Here is a 22,425-nt window from a genome sequence, read left to right as displayed (position 1 = left end):
TCTATCTATCTCTCTCTATCTATCTATCTATCTATCTATCTATCTATCTATCTATCTATCTATCTATCTATCTATCTATCTATCTATCTATCTATCTATCTATCTATCTATCTATCTATCTATCTATATGTCTATCTATCTATCTATCTATCTATCTATCTATCTATCTATCCAGGGGCGTGGCTCTATTGGTTCAAATGGTGCCTGACACCACATCCATGTTTTAAAAATAGATAACAGCATTTTTTTAAATATATAATACTGAGAAGTGGTATATACCGCCTTTTATCAACAGTGCGAAACAGACTCCCTTTATGTCACAACGCCTTCTATCCACGCTTCTATCCCGATTCACACAATCTGTTGATGACTGTCAGCGACTGTGTAGCCTACTATGGCTGAGCGAGTGACTGGATTTACCCACTCAAAGGATTGCAAGGAGTGGATTTTTGTTGGATCCATTTAAGGCTATTACTATTAGTGTTGCCGCATTAAATACCCGAGAAAATGGCTCGAATTATTACCATCTTCAAATACGAGAAAAAACCTCCTCAGGTGCCGAGAAATTTTTGCTCCAACTCTGTTGGACTGGGGAATAATAGCTAATGTTGGTCATTTTCGTCATAGTCATAGTATGGTAACTTCAACCATATTCATTATTATCGAAATCACTATTATTAACAAGTTCATTTGTTTCTCTCTCTTTGTCGTGATTATTGTATGTAATAATTTATTATTATTATTATTATTATTATTATTATTATTATTATTATTATTATTATTATTGTTATTATTATTATTATTATTATTATTATTATTATTATTATTATTATTATTATTATTATTATTATTATTATTATTATTATTATTATTATTATTATTATTATTATTATTGCCGCAAAAATTGATATGAAGCTGTAAACGAGTTAAGCCAAACATTTCTTGATATTGATGTTATATTTTATGCATAATCTTCGCGTGAATATGCGTTTGACCGACACGGTTTGACTCTCTGTGTGTGTGCGCGCGCGCGTTCATCACACACACTCTCTCTCTCTCTCTCTCTCTCTCTCTCTCTCTCTCTCTCTCTCTCTCTCTCTCTCTCTCTCTCTCCCCTTCTCTCTCTCTCTCTCTCTCTCAAGCAGTATTAAGTGTGGTCAACGACAGAGTGAGTGACAATGATTTTATAACGCATTAATTTGAACAAACTAACCCCAACCGTCGTCAGTGTAAATAATTATCTGGCGATAGGCATTGATGGTATAGGAGCAAATAATTATGCTTTCTTGGTGACTTGTACCCATCTTCTTTTCCAGCATGTTAATAGTTGGATGTATTGATGACCAAGTTGATCGACCATGAAGTCCACACACTTTCATCACACCCTCACAGCATTTGTTTATTTATTTTTATGTAATTTTTGCTAACAACGCGTCTATTCTGTCCCGAAATGCCAATGTTTACTGTTTTCTCATATTATTATAATTTTACGCTGCCAGTTTCCTGGAAACCCCGTATATCGTCAGTCTCTCTCTATTCTCGATTCATCCGGTAACTGCTTACATCTTAAATACGATGGCGGCGATTAGCCCATAAAAAGTGGCTGTTGACCGGTCTGCTCCTAGTAGTCTGTGGACACCTCTAGTTTTTGATCCGAATTTAATTTACTTGCCTGGAACAATTTCTTAACTTCAGTCAATGGGACAATCATTTATATACTGAAACACTTATCTCACTTAGTTTCCGTGTTTCTGTTGTAAATTCAGCGGTTACTTCCCTTCCCACTCAGCTGCAAATCGTTCCCTGACCTTCACGCCGAGTTCAACTTACCAGCCTACAACTCAACAGTAATAAACATGGCCACAAAACTCCCTGCATTATTTCGTTCAGGATTCGTTGCACGCTTCGGGTATGTCAGTATTGATCTATCATAAAATTATTTTTTGAAGAATTGGCATATAGGAACTTCAAATGCGAACAGGATAATAGAAAGTAAAATTCGAGCTAGCTACTCAATTACAATTCATCCATGCACTGTCGTCATTGCGGTCGTTGCCTGCCCTGCTGCTGCTGCTGCTGCTGCTGCTGCTGCTGCTGCTGCTGCTTTGAACTATTTTATTGCTACAATTACAATTAATAGTGAAGATTTCAAGCACAAAACTCTTCCTGCGAGGCCTTCCGAAAACTCCTACATCCCAAGTATTCTTTGTTTTTTTTTTATAATGTTCTGGGGCGGGAGGCGAGTTTTTACTTCTGTTTATTCATTGCTTGCCTGTTTGTTTTTACGCAGTGTTTATCCCCAGACACTGGTTTTATATTTTTAAAATGAAAAATATTCATTAAGGTTATCATTATCTGGATATGCATTTTAAAAAAAAAGATAAAAATATGCAGGCTTCAATAATATAAAATAAACAAGTCAGACTCAACGTACAACTAAATTCTGTGAACAGAAAAATCCCCCCACCCCATCTTTTTATCTTCTTTTCTTCTCTTCATTGACTTTAGTGAAAAACTTCTTTTCAAACGAACTTATCTCAGACTCAGTCTCAGATCCAACGAACCAGTACTATAGGCAGACTCACTTTTTAATCTTTTAAAACATCCCTGTTTTCTACTGAGACATTCAGTTGAACTAAGATCTGCTGTCAGCGTCAGCTCACAAGAAACAGAGACGATAGAGTGGAGACTACCTCAGGCCTCATCCTACCATGCGTTAGAGGTGGGGCAGGGTCAGTGTCATTTAATATTAGATAATAGTGAATGCGGAGCTCTGTTCTAGGTACGGAGAGAAAATTATAAACTGATGACGGGGGAATTTGGAGGGGGGTGGGGGGGGGGTAACCCACAAACGGCCAATGTGTTTGGCGCAGGGGAGACCATGATACGAGATCAAAGAGAAAAAGCCGCCGCACTTGGATGGTATTTTTAAAACTATCCTATTTTCTTCCTTTTTACTTTTTACCGACACTGATGCACCCTAAATGTGTTGCAAGCGCCATAAAACTCTTTACAAACAAAAGCTTTGTATTCGTCGTTGTACTGCATTGTACTCAACAGTAAGTACCCCCCGCTCCCCAGAAAAGAAACCGGATTTTTGGAACTACATAGAGAAAATTGAAGAACAAAAAGAAAATTAAAATTCAAATACTTTTTGTGTTTAGCGGCTGATAACTCTCTCTCTCTCTCTCTCTCTCTCTCTCTCTCTCTCTCTCTCTCTCTCTCTCTCTCTCTCTCTCTCTCTCTCTCTCTCTCTCTCTCTCTCTAAAAAAAAACAAAACAAACAAACAAAAAAAAACCAGGGAAATTCCACGGGTAACGGACTGACAAATCAGACCAAAAATGCTTACATTTCGTGCTCTGAAATGCAATGTATTTATTGTATGGAGCTAATATTTCCCATGCACATGTATCATGTCCGCCCTTATCATATATCAAAAGGATAAAGATGAATCTTTATCAATTTGAATTTTTATGACATTATAATGTTGGTAACAGACTGACATCAGAAAATCCATCTTTTTCAATTTTATATGTAGATGGATCAAACTTTCTGAAGTTAAACCTTCCAGTAACAAATAAGTTCTTTTATAGTAACCATGAGATGTTGTTCTACAACCCACTAGCAATATTTAAAGATTGTCCAAAATTTGAATCTGCAGTCTTGAAAAAGTGTCGGTAACGGACTGACAAATGGAGGGTAACGGACTGACACCTCTGCATTTTATTACTCGGAATAACAGTTACTACATAAAATCCAGAGCAAAGAACAAATTATGTAATTATGAGCAACACTGAATACCCAGTGTGATTGATCAAACCAATACTCTTATTTATATGGATGTCAAGCTACATTGGGTATGATGAGTAACTCGATGGATGACATCTGATTACCTCAATCCCAACTTTGCTTTTGAAAAAATTAAATAATAAAATAATGATTCGTGGAGTTGAAATCTATTCTGTCACAGTCAAACAGGAACTTTATTTCAACTATGAAATTAAATTATCCGAAAAAAAAAAAAAAATTTAGATAAGAAAGGACTTTAAAACTGGGGAAGGTTTAACATTCTTTTGGTACTTATTTTTGAAGCTTAATTTTTATTCTGTATTTCATCTTGATTCCTCAAGCTTAGGAATTGTCAATAGGCCATGATCGTCACTGCAATCTGGTCGATAATATTGGCAGTCAATCTCTTCCTCATCTGCACTTGACCAGAAAGCCAGTTATAAGATCTGAGAAAGATCTTCAAAAATTTCATTTGGACCATTTTATCCTTGATTGTTACAATTTTCCTATGCAGATTGTGGGATTTCTCTTAGAAGTACATTCTGAGGTTCTGAGGGAGCAAAATAAACTTAAGCCAATTTTGATTCCTGGATGAAATTCACTAACAATTGACAACCTCTTTTTCAGGGTTTTTTACAGGAAATTTTTTGAATTTTCGTCCTTTCTCTTTTTTCATCTCTCACAATTATGAAATTTTTTTCCCTTGGTGCTCGCCAAGAGAACTTCTTGTCCAAATAGAAATTTTCGATCAAATTATTTTATTTCATCTTGAAAGCCCAGTTCCATGATAAAAATATTAAAAAAAACAATTGGTTGATGTATTGGATGCCCTTAGCGGTACAGGCATAGTTTAATTTTTTTTTTTAATTTTTGGGAGGATTGTAGACACTCAAACCCAAAGTTGAATTCAGTATTTTACTTTCCTGTGCTGAAATGTGAGGCAAATGTGGAGTTAGGTGTGCTTGGTTTACTTTCTTTTGGAGTTGTAGTTGTAGATTGATCGGCTTTTCTCTTTTTTTTTTCCATTTTGCTTGAAAAATCCCATTATTTCTTTTAAGCGTCCTTTACAATCACTTTCAAGTTTTCTTTGAGACTCCTGCTTTTGTTGCCTATCTTTTTCCTAAACAATGTCGTAATGCCCATCAGTTTTCAGTCTTTCTTGATAATTTGAACCATGGATAGATCAGGCATCTTGAACCTGTGAATAAAGAAATTGAGTGAAATTACATCATAAGCTATGAAAGTCAAATCGGAATAAAAAGCAAATCGTTTTCTTAAAAATAATATAGCAAAACTAAGAAAATAAAACTCATTTCTAACTTGTATCACATTACTTTGTAACAACTAAAATATTGACATTATACACAGCTAAACAGCTTGCAGACCCACTACTTTTAAAGCCTCAGTGACTCAAAAGTTTTTCACATTAATTTAAATGTTTGATTTCTTTTTTTTTTCTCCCAGGGTTTCTTGCCCCTTTAACTTTAACAGAAGACTACTACTGGCTCCATTGTCATAAGGATATAGAACAATAAACAGTGTTTTTCCCTCAATTCAAACATAGCAAAAATCTTCAAGTGATCAAAAGATTCATAAACTTTAAAAGATTCAACTTACCTATTGCAAAATAGCAGGCTTTATGTTGAAGACCAGTGTTTGAAATTTTATGATCCAAATGTTTATAAAATGGCTGCCTGATCAGTTGAAACACATTGGAGTGGGCATTACTCTTGAGACTTAAAAAACAACTTGTATATGTTGTTTTTTAATTAAAATAGAATTAGTCAGTGTTACTGTCAGTCCGTTACCCAACAAAAGTACCTTAAATGATAAATTTCTTGAAAAATTATCTTACAGTGCTAAAGCCATTCATGTAAGAACAGAAAATCTGAAATAGTGAGTCTGTACAACTATCACATCTTTCGTAGATGAAAAAATACTGTTTTAATGGTAACGGACTGACATACAATTTCCCAAGGTCATTAAAGCGACCGATGAGGACAACATTTCATTAAAATCGCAAATTTGAATGTTTATATAGGTTCCTGATACTTATAATTGTTTTAATATCAATAAACAACAGCAAAGGTGGCTATAATTTTGTAGAAGTTGCAAGATTTATAATATTGAGAAAATATTCTTTTCGTTCTTCAAATAGGGGATGCCCTTACATAAAGCTACAATAAGCATCCTGTACCACAAATATGCACGAAATATCCTTATATTCATAATCCTGAATGATTTTCCAACAAATTGGTACCAAATTTTAATATGTTATTAAGAATTTATAAAACACCCCTTCGGTTGACATTTTCGTGGAATTTCCCAACAATAACAAAAACTGCCCTCCTCAACATCATAACAGTACAAGAAACAGTTCCATGGTTTTGTGTCTGAAGACCAAAATCGTGTTATCCAAGCAAAAATCTAAAAATATTGTTAAAAAATAAAATAAAATTTTGTGTGGGCGACCGGTCGATAACTTTTCTCTGACATTTTTTTCGTGTGGGTGGGGAGGCGCAGGATTATTACCTAAAAATAACCACCCCCCCCCCCCCCCCCCAACCAACATTCGTTATTCCCAGACAGACATTTGAAACTCCGCTCTTTTAAACAATTATCCACATTCCATAATATGGAATGTTTCCAAATGCATAGAAATAAGGAAAGTTAATAAAATACCTATAAAAAACAAATTTAACCAACATTAAATCAGTTGTTACTACATATACACAATATGCATCGACTTCGAAGTGGGGATCATGGCCGAATGGTTTAATCGTCTTCCCTGGAAGTTTTAACAGAATCGACGTTGCGGGTTCAAATCCTGGTTCCACCAATTTTTAAATTTTTTTTTACATTCCGTCTTCTTTTTACAGAACGGTGCAAGGGATAAATGTCCTATCCATCCTCCCCTCACCTCTTTTTTTTTTTAAACTCTCTCTCTCTCTCTCTCTCTCTCTCTCTCTCTCTCTCTCTCTCTCTCTCTCTCTTTCTCTCTCTCTCTCTCTTAGTTCTAGCAAATTGTCATATTCGTCCCCACTCCGATCTCAAAAAGTGTCTAAAAAGGATATAATCAAAATGCAAACAAACAGAAATAGACGCCTTCTAAGCAATATTACATATTTTTTTTGACAGAGACAATGCTGTTAACGACCAGGTCCTTATTTTACAACAGAGTACTGTGAGAGAATGTGATTTAAGAGCCTTTTCCAAGGACTCAACTATGTGCTGAGCAAGGCTCGAACCAAGGACCTTCCTATCCGAAAGCGAGTGTCATAACACTAGACCACATAGCCGCTCAATTTGACCGTAGTTTTCCAATATGCAAAAAAGCTAGAATGAGATCCTTTTCTCATTTTGGACCCTCTGTTGGGAACGCCTTACCACAGAGCATTCATAAAAAAGAAGCTTTGTCTATTTTTGAACGTTCACCTAAAACTTATCTGTTTCGATTTTAGTAGATGATATGAGAAGCAAGATAGGTGTTTGTGTGTGAGTTTGTATGTTTTAGCGAAAAATCATTTGTAATATATGCGCTTAGATTCTGATGTCTCGGAGTTACAGCACTATATAAGTTTTCAGCATTATTATTATTATTATTAATTGTCTTTTATTTACCCACAGAGTGCGTGCAATGTCTGGCCAGTTCGGAGATGGTGCTGGAAAGGTATGTCCAGGATGGTTTTTAATTTTGTTACTCATCTCTCATGTTTCATTCATTAAAGCTTTAAAAAAAAAAGAAATATAAAGGACACTTTTCTTTTTAAATATCCAACTAGAAATTCGAAGATTGATAATAATACACCTAGAGTTTCATGTTGTTTTTTGTTTGCCTTTTTGGCATTGTCCTGGCCGGAGTCATTGGCTGAGAGGGCAACAAATGTGTATAGTATTAGTATTGGGAGATGATTTTTTTTTCCTTTTTCTCTCTTTTGTGCACTTTATTTGGAATATAAATTATAAACATTTGAGTGTGTTCCTCTTAGTGAGGTCCAATGCTTGTCTGGTTAAGACTTTTAGGTGATCTCAAACTAAACACCGATAGTGTGCTTCCATTCCGTATTTGAACCAATTCCCCTTTATCTTTCTTTCCCTTGTATGCTTTTAATTGTAAACCTAGATTTATTTTTTTTATCCAATTTTCCTCCTTTTTTACCGGCGGTGTTGTGCCCTAAAAGTTTCGAAAGCACCCTAACACCCTTAATAATGAACATAAAAACAAGTTGTCTGTTGGTTGCCCTTTCAATATATAGCAATGACTATCCCGCACAAATCTTTGGGCCTTGGGCCTCTTTTTTGCTCACGAAGTGCCCAAATTTGCAACAAAATATGGGACGAAGCTGTTCCGTACATACTATTTTTAAAAATTAATTACGACACTGTTTATCTATGAATATGACTGAAAGTTGGCACACAGTTAGAAAAGAGGTCATTTTAGATTATGTCAAGCGACAAAACTCGTACGATTACCAGAAGACTGTTAAAAATAGATTTTTACTCTTTGGAGTACAATATTTCTAAAACTACAAAGAGGAGAGATTTTTTTTCGCTCATAAGGTTATATATGCACATTTCTTCTATTTATATTTCAAATTTCATTAGATTATGATAAGTACTTTTCCCGTATTCTCACAAAACATCAACCCAATTTGCATTTCAATGAGTGAAAATATGGAGACGGCAATTTTGCTCCCCCATCGCGCGACACGAAAAAGACGTGAACGAGGCAATGGTTGCCAGATGGCTAGACTTTAACCTGACCAAATTTGACTTCAAAAGTAGCTAAATAGAAAATCATATGGCTTTCACTATGAAGACTGGCCCACTTATAATGAACTAAATTTTAACAAACAGAAAATTGAATAGACTAGGATAAATGTCACTGAGACTAAAATAGATGAATAAAATTTAATAAAAGAAACAAAATTATATATTTGGCCACACACATGGCCATCTGGCAACCTTGTTCGTGATGATTGACGGCACAAATCCTCGCGTGCTTTTTAAAAATTAAGGTATTGTTTCATTGTTATGTCATAGGGATAGTAGATTAACACACACACACTCTCTCTCTCTCTCTCTCTCTCTCTCTCTCTCTCTCTCTCTCTCTCTCTCTCTCTCTCTCTCTCTCTCTCTCTCTCAAATAAATACCAGAATTTAGAAATAATATAAGCCATGGTCTCACAGGACTGATTGATAATAATTTAGCAGGCATTTTTAGTGTCATTTATATGGGTTATAGACACAAAATTACACTTCGGAAAAGTTCCAAATGATCAATATTATGTATATTTTAAAACAAAATTATAGTTGATCCTAGCCATACAGCTCTAAAACTATACAAGTTAGAACTCTTCTGATGTATTCATCATATTTTCTGATAATTTTGCCATAAAATTGCCAAGTTTTAATATCTAAATCCACTTATTAAGCGAGATACAGCCACAAACCAGAATAAAACGCAGAAAAAGCGTCCCATACTTTCCGTATTTTTTTCTCTTTGTGAGTCATCCAAATAAATGACACCTTTGAAACTGCATAACTTGTTTATTTATGAATGGATTTTCAAAATTCAAAAAGATATTTACTCAGTAGAGATAGGGCTTTGATTTAAGAGTAGTATTTCCTACAAAAATAGAAAACAAAAATGTTCATAGTCATGATTGCTACAATATATCTAAGATGGCAAAAATTCAGCTATTTTGCATTAAAATTTCTAAGCTAGTAAAAGTGGAGAAATGAGTAGAGGGAGAGAGAGAGAGAGGAGGAGGGAGGGAGAACGTTATTGTTACTTATGTATGTAAAAAATATTATCCAGAAAGGCTTCCTTTCGAACTAAATGTGTTCTCATTTCCCATGATGCTTTTGTTCTCATCTCACAGGGTGGTGGCAGTGGTGGATCTGTGAGGTAGGACGGCATTTCTATTTCTTTTTTAAAATTTTTATTTAATTTTTCTTTGTTTATTTAGGTTTTTGTATGGAATAGATCTCTTGCAAATTTGTGTGGGATCTTTCTTGCTCACAAAATTGTAAGCAATTGACTGAGAAAATATTCCATTCAGTACAAACACTTCCCTTAAGGTCATTCTTTTCTTCTAATTTTTGTACTAGTTTTTAATACCAATAATAGTAATGATGATGATTTTGATTATTATGATAAAGCATTGTCCAACATCACCCTTAATTTTTATATTAGAAAATACTTTGCAGTTGACTAATATCCTTTCCAAAGGGTGGCAAGCAAATGCTATATAGTCTGTCTCACACCATAGAAACCGGGATAAACTCAGGCTAAAAGACATCATCAGCCAAGCTGAAGACAAAATTGACAAGATAATTCCCGGCATAAAGAACAGACCCAACATCATTGACTTGGTCAAAGTTGTCCAAGCAAAAATAGTCTCTTAAAGTCTTTAATACTAGTCTTATTGAGAGTTTCTTCTTCTTCTTCCCTTTACTTACAGTCCACCTTTGGTGTATTGTCCCAAGTTTTACATAAGCGATATTCAGCATGACATTGTTGTATTTATTGTAGGATTCTTGTAAAATGATCCAAATCATGTTTCTACACAACCACGATTAATATTACCTCCTAACTTAACATTTGCAGTACAGCCAACCTTATGTAAAAAAAAAAAATGCAAATTCAGACATATTTTTGTTCATTGAACGCTTTCTGCTGAAGATCTAACACATTGTTCAATTTCTATATAGTTTGAACAATATTTTAAGTCATACACTGCTTTAGTATACTTAAATGCTATGATTTAATTTTTGACCCAGAAGTTCATGTTGCAAGTTTAATGAAATATTATCCAGCTGGGTCCTATCTGATTTATACATTGATTCTGGAAGTCGATACTCTTTATATAGTCTGTGAAGAGTTAGTAAGTTTATTCATTAATTCAAATATCAATATATTGCTAGTATGGTCTTGTTGCCCATCATCAGAATTTCAGGATTGTACACATTGTTTCAAAATCTTACTCATTTTAGCTCTCCATTCTACACATTGACATGGATAAGTGTTATAGTAGACCTGCTTAGTGCTACGAATAATTTGTAGAATTACAAATTTTTGGCTCCAGCTAGAGAACTGCATAAACGCTTTTGATTCTATAAACCTTGTTTAAAAGAAGAGTTTTGTTGCTTAGAAACTGTATTTAGGACTTTGGAGCATATTATGATTACGCTGAGGGCAAATAATTGATCTCTAATGTTATTTATTGTTTTATTTTCATTCTCCCCCTTGGAAACTACGAATTTTTGACATTTCAAGTTGGCAGCTCTGGTTTATAGGCACTGTATTTGCCATTGATGATGGTGATAATAACAACAATGCTCAAGTTAATGATGATAGTGGCTGAGATAGAACTAATCTATTTTTGCTGGGTGGGGTTCCTGACCTCCCATAGTGGGCAGGGAGGTACTTACTGTGTCTTCTATCCCCCTATATCTGTTTTCCAACTTGCTTTCTGTCTTTGTCTTTGAATGAGATTACTTGGTTTTATCCTGGCCCTGGCCGGATACCCTTGCTGACAGGGAAAGTCAAATGTATTGATGGTTTTGGGAGATGATATTTTTTTACTTGTTTATCATCTCTCTGTTATGCACTGTATTGTTATTTTTACATATTATAGATTTATAAACATTTGCGTGTTTTCCTCTTAGTAGGCACTTGTGCTGGATCCAGATGGGACTTTTTGGTGATTTCAAACTAAGTATTTTGATTGTGTGCTCTTGGAATTTACATCTATTTCCTATTTGAACCAATTCCCGTTTGCCTGACCTTTCTTGGGTGCTTTAATTGTAATTCTAGAACTTTAGACTATCCCATTTTCTTCCTTTTTACTGGCGCTGATATGGCTTTAATGTGTTGCAAGCGCAGTAAAACCCTTAATAACAAAAACAAAATCTATTTTTTGTAAATTTTGACTCCCTATGTGCATTTCACGATCAAATGTCTTGTCTATTGATATTTTAATATGACTTGTTATATTATAAAGGCAAAAAAACATATTTTTTTCTTCACAGAGAAGCTGGTGGTTCTTTCGGCAAAATGGAGGCTGCTCATGAGGAACAGTATTTCCGTCAGCTGGTAAGGGGTACAGTAATTTGGTCTCTTTCGTAATTAACTGTTGAAAGAGCTACCAAAATAGAAAATGTTTAATAAGTTTATATCAACAATATCAAGGAGATCATTTGCCACTCGCAAGAGCAACGTTTCCATGCTATGATTGAGAGTGAGACCAGGGAGGCTATTGAGGTTACAGGATTCTAAAATTTCAAAAGAAAACTTGTATATTTATATAGAGCAATATCCACTAAGCATGCTCAAAGCGCTTTACAAGGGATCCCTAGCCAACAGCAACTTAACATGTAGGATGAGACTCCCGCATTTTTAGTTCGTCTCCCGCACTCACGCCCGTCACACCGATCTCCCGCATTATCGTGCAGTACCGCTTTACTGTAGGCCCAGGCCTAGAACCCATGTTAGCCTACCATGCGGGTCTTTTCGGTTCTTTCGGTAATGTACGTGAAATTCCGGTCCTCCATTTTGTAAACGGAAGTGAGTTTAAGTCGTTTGGTATTGTGGAAAATTTATAATCGGAAAGGCTGATACCAAATCCGTTCTTTTTAGTGAAGTTAAATAGCTCTACATGGCTGATATCGATTGTAATTAAATTATTCAGATTGAGAGTACCGTACTCATAAGCATTTTTGTATCTCCCTGATTTTTTCTGAATCTCCCTGATTTTCTGACCAAAACTCCCTCTTAATAAGCTTGGTGGGTTGGCAGCTATGAAAACAAGGCTGTGGTCTTTATGTAAATTTTTCACAAAAATTGATTCAGCTTTGTTGTGTGGCTATGTGGTCTTGAAGTACAGTGGAACCTCCCGATAACGACATGCCACGGTACCAAGTTTTTATGTCGTTATTTAGAGGTTTCCAAGATGGCGGACAAAGTGGTGTGGTAAGGCTCGCGGGACCAGTTTTTATTAACAATGACAAAACAAACAAAACATTGTAGTGTATTCCTCTTAGAGGGTTCTTGGGCATGTGTCTGGATGACACTTTTAGGTGATCTGAACTGAGTACACTGATAGTGTGCTCCTGGAATCTACATCTGTTCCCTATTTAAACCATTCCCCTTTGTCTTACTTTTTCTTATGTCATTTCAATTGTAAATCTAGAATGTTTTTTACTATCCAATATTCTTCCTTTTTACTGGCGCTGATATGACATAGATGTGTCACAAGCGCTGTAAAACCCTTTAAAACAAACAAAAACAGGTAATTCGGATGCTGCGAGTTAGATAAAATTCCTCCTCCTCCTCCCATAAAAACACTACTACTACTACTACTACTACTACTACTACTACTACTACTACTACTACTGCTACTACTACTACTACTGCTACTACTACTACTGCTACTACTACTACTTCTACTACTACTACTACTACTACTACTACTACTACTACTACTACTACTACTACTACTACTATTGCTACTACTATCACCACATAATATCACATTTTCCAAGATTTTGTGTTTACTTGCTTACACTTATACCTTGGTTTTTATTAATGCATATCAGCCAAGATTCGTCAAAAAAAGCTGCGTTCTCATTGGGTTCAAAAGCTGCGTTCTCATTGGTTCAAGCAGTAATCGTTTTTATAAACTTTGAGTACTCATACTCGGTATTTTTAGTATCAGATATCTATGAAAACTGCTGAAAATCGCCAAAAATGATGTCGTTATTTGGAGGTTTTATCAAAAAGTGCGTCGTTATTTGTAGGTTTTTTTTCCTGATCTTAAATAGAAAAAAAATTGGGACCATGGGTCAATGTCGTTATCAGGAGGTTGTCGCTATTCAGAGGTGTCATAATCGGGAGGTTCCACTGTATGACGCTCGCTGACACGCTTTAAAATCGAAAGGTCCTGGGTTCGAGCCTCATTTGGCGCCTAGCTAAGTCCGTGGAAAAGGCTTTTTACTCACATTCTCTCACCGTGCTCTTGTGTTAAATGAGTACCTGGTCGTTAATTGCGTTTTCTCTGTCTTTCTTTGTCGAAAAATATTGTAATATCGCCAAACAGGCGTCATGTCTCGTTCTTTATGTTATGTGTTGCTGTTCTTATCGCATAGCGCTATGAGCACGTTTGGTGGATGTTGCGCAATTTAAAAGCTCAGTTGTTGTTTGTTGAGATCATTTGACAATACCAATGGTTTTCCTCGGATCCTTGATTTTGGAGTCAATGGAGGAATTCCCTCCCTCCCCCCCCCAATCAAATGTACTGACAGTGAGAGATTTGATGTGGAGTGAAACAAATAGGTGCAGTTTCCCCACTCTCCACAAATTAGCTCGAGTACCAATGATAATTTATCTCAATTGCTCTAAAAGTGTGGGTTAATGCAGTAAAAATGGGTCTTGAAGGCAATCGTTCAATTCTTTCTCTTTTTATCTCTCACTATTTTGTCACCTTTAGGCTTCGTTCTCTAAACTAATCCAGATTGGTTCTATTGATGATTTTGTTGTGTGTCTTCAATATCGTTATTGTTATTGTTATTGTTACTTTGACAAATTTTTCTTTGTCTTTCTTTCTTTCTCACTCCAGCAAAAAGAGCAGCTTGAGAAGCTGAAGGAGATGATGGAGGATGAGGTGGATCACCATGAGAGGGAAATCCAGAGACACATGGTTTGTTTTATCATAGAGTAATGGGGGTGGTGCAATCGGAGCGATGGTTTTGACGATGAGCATAGTAATGTTTTGGTAGTTGTTAGAAAAGTTAAATTATAAGTTATGTTCCTTTCAAGTGGATTTATTATTCATAATGTACATGTCATAGAAATTTCTCTTTCTCTTGATAGCAATGCAATAGGTCTAAACATTGTTAAACTGACATTGTTCAGCATCTGATAGAATTTATTTTTAGCTGTGTTTGTTTTCAACTGCAGATATTTAAACATTTTCCTAATTCCAATCAAGCACAATTAAATGGACACACTGGTCCAAATAAAAAATCAATGGAAAAATTACACCCCACTTTTTTTCCCCTTAAAGAGAGAACTACTGATATAAGGCTAAGGGAATATTTTATGTCAAGCATTGTTCTTTATAATATCCTTACCATACTTCATAGTGGCCAAACATCTTGATAAAATCGTGACTGTCCCAGTTTGGCCATCGAAGAAAAAATTTAAGTTTAAAAAAAAGCGTATGGAACTGACTCTTGCATGTCTCAGGATTATGCTTTTTATGACTAGCAAATCAAAACAAGGAAAGACCAAGCTCTAAATTTAGATTATATTATATAATAGTCCAAGCATACTGTTGTTTTGGGTCGTGACAGTATTGTAAGTTTGGGTGTCCTGTTTTAGTTCTCTGAAGAAGTTGGCCGCTATGCCACTGGAGTAAAATCTTTGGAATTTTAAAAATTACAGTTTGATAACGATAACGCATGCTCATCAAAGTCTTAAATTGTTGACTACGGAATTAGCCTTTTTCTCAATACAGAGCTCGCTTGATTCTACCAATTTCTTAGGAGAAGCCAAAACGTGTGCTAGAACTCTAGCGTGTCGATATCCGATGCTTGTGGGAGGTAACGACTTATGTAGATGAAATTTGTTCACCCAGCTCCAACGTGCCATATTGCAGAGTGCTAGAATTTGGCAACAAGAATCCAGCGAGTATTGTATTGTGAAATGAATTTAAAAAAAAAAAAAAAACAGTAGAAAAAGCAAGCTTTTATAAAGCGCAATATCCACTAAATGTGCTAAAAGTGCTTTACAAAGGTTTCCTGACCAACAGCAACACATAACATGTAGAACAAGACATGACATCTGTTAGGCGATATTACAATTTTTTTTGGACAGAGACAATGCTATCACCAGCCAGGTACTCATTTTACACCTGAGAGATAATGTGAGTAAAGAGCCTTTTCCAAGGACTCAACTATACACCGAACGTGCTCGAACCCAGGACCTTTCAATCCGATAGGAAGTGTCATACCACTAGACCACATAGCCGCACAGATTGAATACAATCAGCCAGGATATCACAAGACTTATTCGGAGAGTCATTTGGCGTTAAATGCAGGACAAGCTTAATAGCAATGTCAAGTTTTATTTTCCTTGTGGAATCAATGGTTTTATTGATCTGATGTCTATCGTGGATGTCTATTACAGTTCTTGTTGGATTCAAGCACACCGAATTCTAGCATGCTCTGCAATACATTTTGCTGGAACTGGGTGACTGAATTACCTTAGATGAGCATTGCATTTCAGAATGCTCAGATTCTAGCACGCTTTTTGGCTTCTTCCAAGAGTGGGCTAGAATCCAGTGAGTAGGGCTACTCTGTCATACTCTGGAAAAAGCCATATTAAAAAATTTGGTCAGAAAATCGTTCTTCAAATATCGATCGATTTAAACGACCCTCATCTCGGCAAAAACTCTCAAACCTGGGGCTTCGCGATATTTAAACCATTGAAAGTTAGATTTGTCATTCTAATATATATATTTTTTTCCATCCCATTGTTGCTCCCTTTACTAATCAGGAGGCCATCAAGCGACACAAGAAACAGATGCATCGTCTCAAGAAGGATAATGAGGATTCTGATTAATTAATTGTGACAACAGCGAGCAGTTGTTTGGGAGTGTGGGATATACCTCTCCAAGACTTCGTCATCTTTCAGATTTGTTTTTTTGTTTGTTTTTTTTTGTTCTAGGTTTCAAGTATTGATTGACGTCAGAACTAGGACAAAAAATCGCACAGTAGAAGTATTATTTGTTTGCATTATGTCATTAACAAATTTTTGTTTGTTTTTTAAACCTTATTCACTGTATATCTTTTTAAAACTTTATTTGGAGGTGATAAAACAGTGATGGCTTTTGAAAGATATATATTTTCATATGTCGTCCGAAAATTATTTCTTGTATGTTGATATTGAGTCTACAAGTTTTCGATATAAATCTTTCTGTGAATCTTTATGGTCAATGTGTGCTCATGTTTATGTATGCTGTGGTTGATTTTGAATGAGTGTGTGGGTGGAGAGAGAGAAATTCTTTTTGAGATAAGCTTTACATACATTATACAGTGAATAAAATGGAGATGGAGCTCAGACATTTTTGTTGTCCTTATATTATTCCAGGGTGATTTCAATTTAACATTAAAAAAACAAAACCAAAAAACTTGAGTCTTTTTATAGAGCAATATATCGTATATATCGTACATCTCTTAAACATGCTCAAAGCGCTTTACAAGGGGTCCTCAGCCAATAGCAACACGTAACGTGTGGGATGAGAAACGACGCCTGTTGGACGTGGGGAGGTTGTTGAGGGATATTTCTATGCTTTCGCCAAGGTCCAGTGGCTTTTTACCTTTTCCTGGAATGGGATGAATTGACCAAGAGATCTAGGTAAGGCAATGATTTTTGTCCCAGTCAGACTAGACATGTAGTAGGCGTACATTTCTTCTATTGTCTACTCTTGGTCTCACTCTTTTGATGACTTGCTGGGCTCTTCTGTCCTCCACTGGATGAGGTTCCTGACCTCCCATAGTGGGTAGGGAGGTCACTGCGTCTTCTATACCCCTATATCTGTTTTCCAACACGCTTTCTTGGGTGAGGTTCCTGACTCCCCATAGTGGGTAGGGAGGTCACTTACTGTGTTTTCTATATCCGTTTTCCAACATGCTTTCTTGGGTGAGGTTCCTGACTCCTCATAGTGGGTAGGGAGGTCACTTACTGTTTCTTATATACCCCTATATCCGTTTTCCAACTTGCTTTTTGTCACTGTCTTGTTTGTCTTTTCCCTTGTCGGAGACATTGACTGAGAGAGAAATGGTCCAAAATAAAAAGTCATTCAGAGCCGTTCGGCCCATGGAGCAGAAGGTTATCCCAGTTTCTCTATTGTGAAACGGATCATAGAAATTGTTTGCTATCCTTTTGGATAGGACGCTAGTCTAGCTCCAATTACTTTCCGCCAAACTCAGCTACTCATTCACTGCTGGGTGGACAGGGGGGGGGGGGGGGGGGGGGGGGAGGGGGTCAGAAAAAAATCTCGACTGCACCCGGTATCGATCTCGGACCCTTTGCGTGTGAATCGAGTGCTCTACCAACTGGGCTTACAGGCCCCCCGAAATGGTCAAATAAATTATATCTCTTATGTATTGTTATATATGTTTGTTGTTTTTGTGTGTATAATGTAAGCATTTGAGTTTTCCTCTTAGTATGACCATGTGCTTGTGTCTGGAGGAGACTTTTATGTGATCTCAAACAAGTACACTGACAAGTATGCTCTAGGAATCTACATCTGTTCCCAATTTGAACCATCATCCTTTGTCATACTGTTATCGTGTGCTTTTAATTGTTAATCTAAAAAAAAATTCTATCCCCTATTCTTCCTTTTTCTGGCGCTGAAATGACCTAAATGTGCCACAAGCGCCGCGAAATTCTTATGGCCCATTTAGACATAGACTTTTCATACACGGTCCGACGAACATAGATTAGACGCGTTGGATGTGGGTCACCGTGAATCGACATAATATATGTAGATGAGATAAATTTCGTTTAGACGTACAGTTATTTGCTACGCTTCGGATCTGAGACAACACAAACACACACACACAGACACGTGGACACAAATAAATGAGTGAACTTTACTCAATAGAAAGAGAGGGACTTCGGTGAAAACTAATCACCCACGATAATCCTAGGACACGAAGACAGGAAAATATCAGGCGGCTCCTGATATCAGGAGCTTGGGCGGGCGATATTGAAATTCCTCGTTTACTCGCTCAGTTTTCATGAGTTTTGGTCCATTGTCCACAATCTGTGACTATACGAAAAGTCTGTACATTTAAATGGGAGCGATCTTTTTTCATGTTTTCGTCCAACCGAGTCATCAATCACGTGATGTGTTGCTGTCCATCGATTGGACATTTTTGAACAAATGTTGACAGGCTGCTTTGTTTATGAAAGTTGTAAACATACCCGTGTGTTAAGCTGAACACAATGACCAATCGCAATGCTTGATAGTTCAAAATCTGTGAACACTTGTCACTATGTAGGTCACTTTGATCACATGTTGCAATGTGACCAATGACCTCAGGCACATGGAAAGTTAATATAGATCATGCCCATTACATCTTTTGTGTTCCCATGAAGGAAAGGGAGGTCACTTACTAGGTCTTCTATTTTCCTATACCTTTTTTCCAACTTGATTCCTGCCTTTGTCTTGAAATGAACTCACTTGGTTTTTTCCTGGCCATGGCCGGAATCCTCGGCGCATAGTTGAGACCTTGTAAAAGGCTCTTTACTCACATTCTCTCACCGTACTCAGGTGTATAATGAGTACCTGGTCGTAAACACCATCGTCTCTGTGGGAAAAAATGTGTAATGTCGTCTAACAGGCGTCATGTCTCGTTCTACTTCTCTGGGAGGGGTTCCTGACCTCCCATAGTGGGCAGGGGGGTACATTGTGTGTCTTCTATCCCCTTATCTGTTTTCCAACATGCTTTCTGTCTTTGTCTTGGAATGAGATTACTTGGTTTTGTCCTGACCCTGGCCGGAGTCCTAGCTGGGAGGGAAACAGTCAAATGCTTAGTTATTGTTTTGGGAGATGATATTTTTTTTTCTTGTAAATCATTTCTCTGTTATGTATTATTTTATTTGTTATTTTCAAATGTTTAATGTAAGCATTTGAGTGTATTCCTCTTTGTTGGATTTTGTGCTTGTGTCCGGGTGAGACTTATAGTATAGGTGATCTCAGACTAAGTATATTGGTGGTATGCTCTTGGAATCTACATCTGATCCCTATTTGTTCCCAGTTCCCCTATATCTTACTTTTTCTTGGGTGCTTTAATTATAATTCTAGAACTTTTTACTATCCCATTTTCTTCCTTTTTACTGGCGCTGATATAACCTAAATGTGTTGCAAGCGCCGTAAACCCCTTAAAAACACAAAAACATAAAAAAAAACTCGTTCTACTTGTTACGTGTTGCTGTTGGTCAGGGACCTTTGTAAAGCAAATTGAGTGGATATTGCGCTATATAAAAGCTCATTAAAATTTTTTTTTTTGGTGACTTGAGAAAATATCCTTCCGGTCACTTTTTATTGTCATTGTTTATCCAAACAAGATGGATGGGTTTTTGTTTGTTTGTCATTTTCACATGATTATTTTTGTTTTTTACATTTTAAGTTATTGTTTGAGTTTGATTTTTTCTATTACAGTTTACGCTGCGAATTACCTACGTGCTTCTTCAGTTCTTCATGCGCACAACCGCCTCCCGCACCGCCCCCCCCCCCTCCCTTTTTTCTTCATGAATAATAATAAAAACAAATAAACACACACACACACACACACACACACACACACACACACACAATCCCCTGATAGTTAATCAGCCATACAAAGATGGACACCGATAAAGCAACATTTAACAGAACATAATTTATTTTTTTTTTTTGTTATTTTTATTGATGAAGTTAGCGCCGGTAGACTTTTGTGCATAAATTTTGATATGAATTCTCAAATTGTAACCTACGGTCTCAAAGAGGTATTATGGCTAGGTGAATTAATTACCGGAATATATATATATATATATATATATATATATATTATATATAATATATATATAAATATATATATATATATATATATATATATATATATATATATATATATATATTATATATATATATAATATATATATATATATATATATATAAAATATATATATATATTTAAATATAATATATATATATATTTAAAAATATATATTATATATATATATATATATATATATATATATATATATATATATATATAATATATATATATATATATATATATATATATATATATATATATAGGCCAGAAAAATGAAAGTTAAGTTTAATTTCACATCTTTTTGGTGAGGAATAAATAATAACATTTCTGACGTTAAAAATTCGAGGTTCGTAGTTTCTCATTATAATTCTGTTATCAAACTCTTTTTGCCGTTTGGAATATTTTCGACATAATACCGTTCTGAGACGCTGAGTCACAATTGAAGGAGTTTTAGACACTCGTCGATATTTGACGTCAAAAATCGTTGGCCGAAATTAGAAAATGCGTTTTGTTATGTTGGACGTTCCGATATTAATTTGAACCGCTTTGCCCTCCACAGCTGTTCAAACAGGAAGTTTCGTCATCGAAGCCTTTGTGTCTACATCCGGAATACAGGGATGTCTCGCACTGTCCAGTTTTGTGGTTGTAAAAATACTTCTCCATTGTGGTAAAGCATTTTCTCTTCTCTCGTGGCATACGGCATTCTGGGGGGGGGGGGGGGGGGGGGGGGGGGAAGGACAGTTTGTGTGGAGAGGGGAAGAAAAATTGTGATATCAGAGTGAAGTAACGAAGATAATGACTTCCTTTTCCTTCCCTTCCTCCAATACATTTCTCCGTCTTCGACCGTAGCCATTGTAATGCCTGACACTGAAATCCAAAAGGACTGGCAGTTTGACGTCATTATTTGTTTTGTTTTTTTGTTTTTTGCACCGTCTAGTGAGTTGTTAGTAGAGCTCATGGAAACAAGTTATTTCATTGGTTGAACTATTGAATACAACTCACGATTTGTTTTCTTTTGTGGCAAAAGACTGGCATTTTGGCGTCAATTTTTGGTCAGTGTCAGGCCATAACTACGAAGGCCACGCTTCTACGCACCGCCCGTCTCTGTTTGTTTTTTTTCTCCACTTTCATCGCGAAGTCCCAGGTTTGAGAATTGTTGTCAAGATGAGGGTCATATAAATCGATTGATATTTGTAAACGAGTTTCCTTGCCAAATTTTTGAGTATGGATTTTTCTTCCAGAGAACGGCAGAATTGACGCCCTCTAAATTGCCTGAAAAAAAAAGGACTTAACGCGTTGTGTCAGGATTGAGTCGTGGTATCCTTGTGCTGTTATTGAGCCCTTAATGACAAGCCCTGTACGACCATTAGTTTTATACTATACAGGCCCGTACCATAACGGATCCGACGCCACAGCTCAAGACCTCTTTCACTCATTTAGTGACTAGACGACGATTGGGATTGGTTGGAAGCTTTAACTCTGCCCATTTGTCATAATGGCATCCGAAATGCTATCGTCGTCTAGATCAACGCCAGAATAGAAAGAGGGGCCTACCATGATATAACACTTTACAGAGCCCTAATTTCATCATAAAAGTTCTGTCCACAGACAGGTGGTGGATATTGCTTTCCGGATTTAATGTCCTTATATGAGATTCTGAGATTTTTGACCAATCAACGATTGCTCTTTTGATAGCTCGCTTGTCAACATGTGTCAGCTCATCTCTTGATTTATGATCAGGCATCACCGGTGTAGTGTAAATGTAGTGTAACCTGTAACTTCAAAGACCACGGTTGACCAAAAGCGACGAATGGTTGTGTAATACCAACAACCCTGTGACTTGGACCACGAGGCCTTGTATGTATAGTTACGTCACTTTCTCAATGCTCATGAATTCCTTAGTAAGTCCGGACTCACAATCAAAAAAACGAAATCTGTGTTTTAAACTCTTGAATCAATCGAGGTACGTGAGCGCGTTCGTCTAATTGAGAAATGAAAAATGATATATAAATCAAGAA

At 36.2% G+C, this 22,425-nt stretch overlaps 1 protein-coding gene across 1 annotated transcript; it reads left to right on the top strand.

Moving 5' to 3' along the window:
- Positions 1 to 1,754: 1,754 nt before the first annotated feature.
- On the top strand, positions 1,755 to 16,918 carry LOC144956474 (ATPase inhibitor mai-2, mitochondrial-like). Its single transcript, XM_078886994.1, has 6 exons — positions 1,755 to 1,909; positions 7,418 to 7,460; positions 9,676 to 9,701; positions 11,828 to 11,891; positions 14,413 to 14,493; positions 16,353 to 16,918. Exons 1-6 carry the CDS (start codon positions 1,857 to 1,859, stop codon positions 16,416 to 16,418), a joined length of 333 nt encoding a protein of 110 aa, XP_078743120.1. The 5' UTR covers positions 1,755 to 1,856; the 3' UTR covers positions 16,419 to 16,918.
- The last annotated feature ends 5,507 nt before the right edge of the window (positions 16,919 to 22,425 follow it).

This window comes from Berghia stephanieae, chromosome 11 (genome assembly GCF_034508935.2).
Source record: "Berghia stephanieae isolate SIO BIC M18660-M18661 chromosome 11, UCSD_Bste_1.3, whole genome shotgun sequence".
NCBI classification, from domain to species: Eukaryota; Metazoa; Mollusca; class Gastropoda; order Nudibranchia; family Aeolidiidae; genus Berghia; species Berghia stephanieae.
This window is presented reverse-complemented; position numbering and strand designations above follow the sequence as displayed.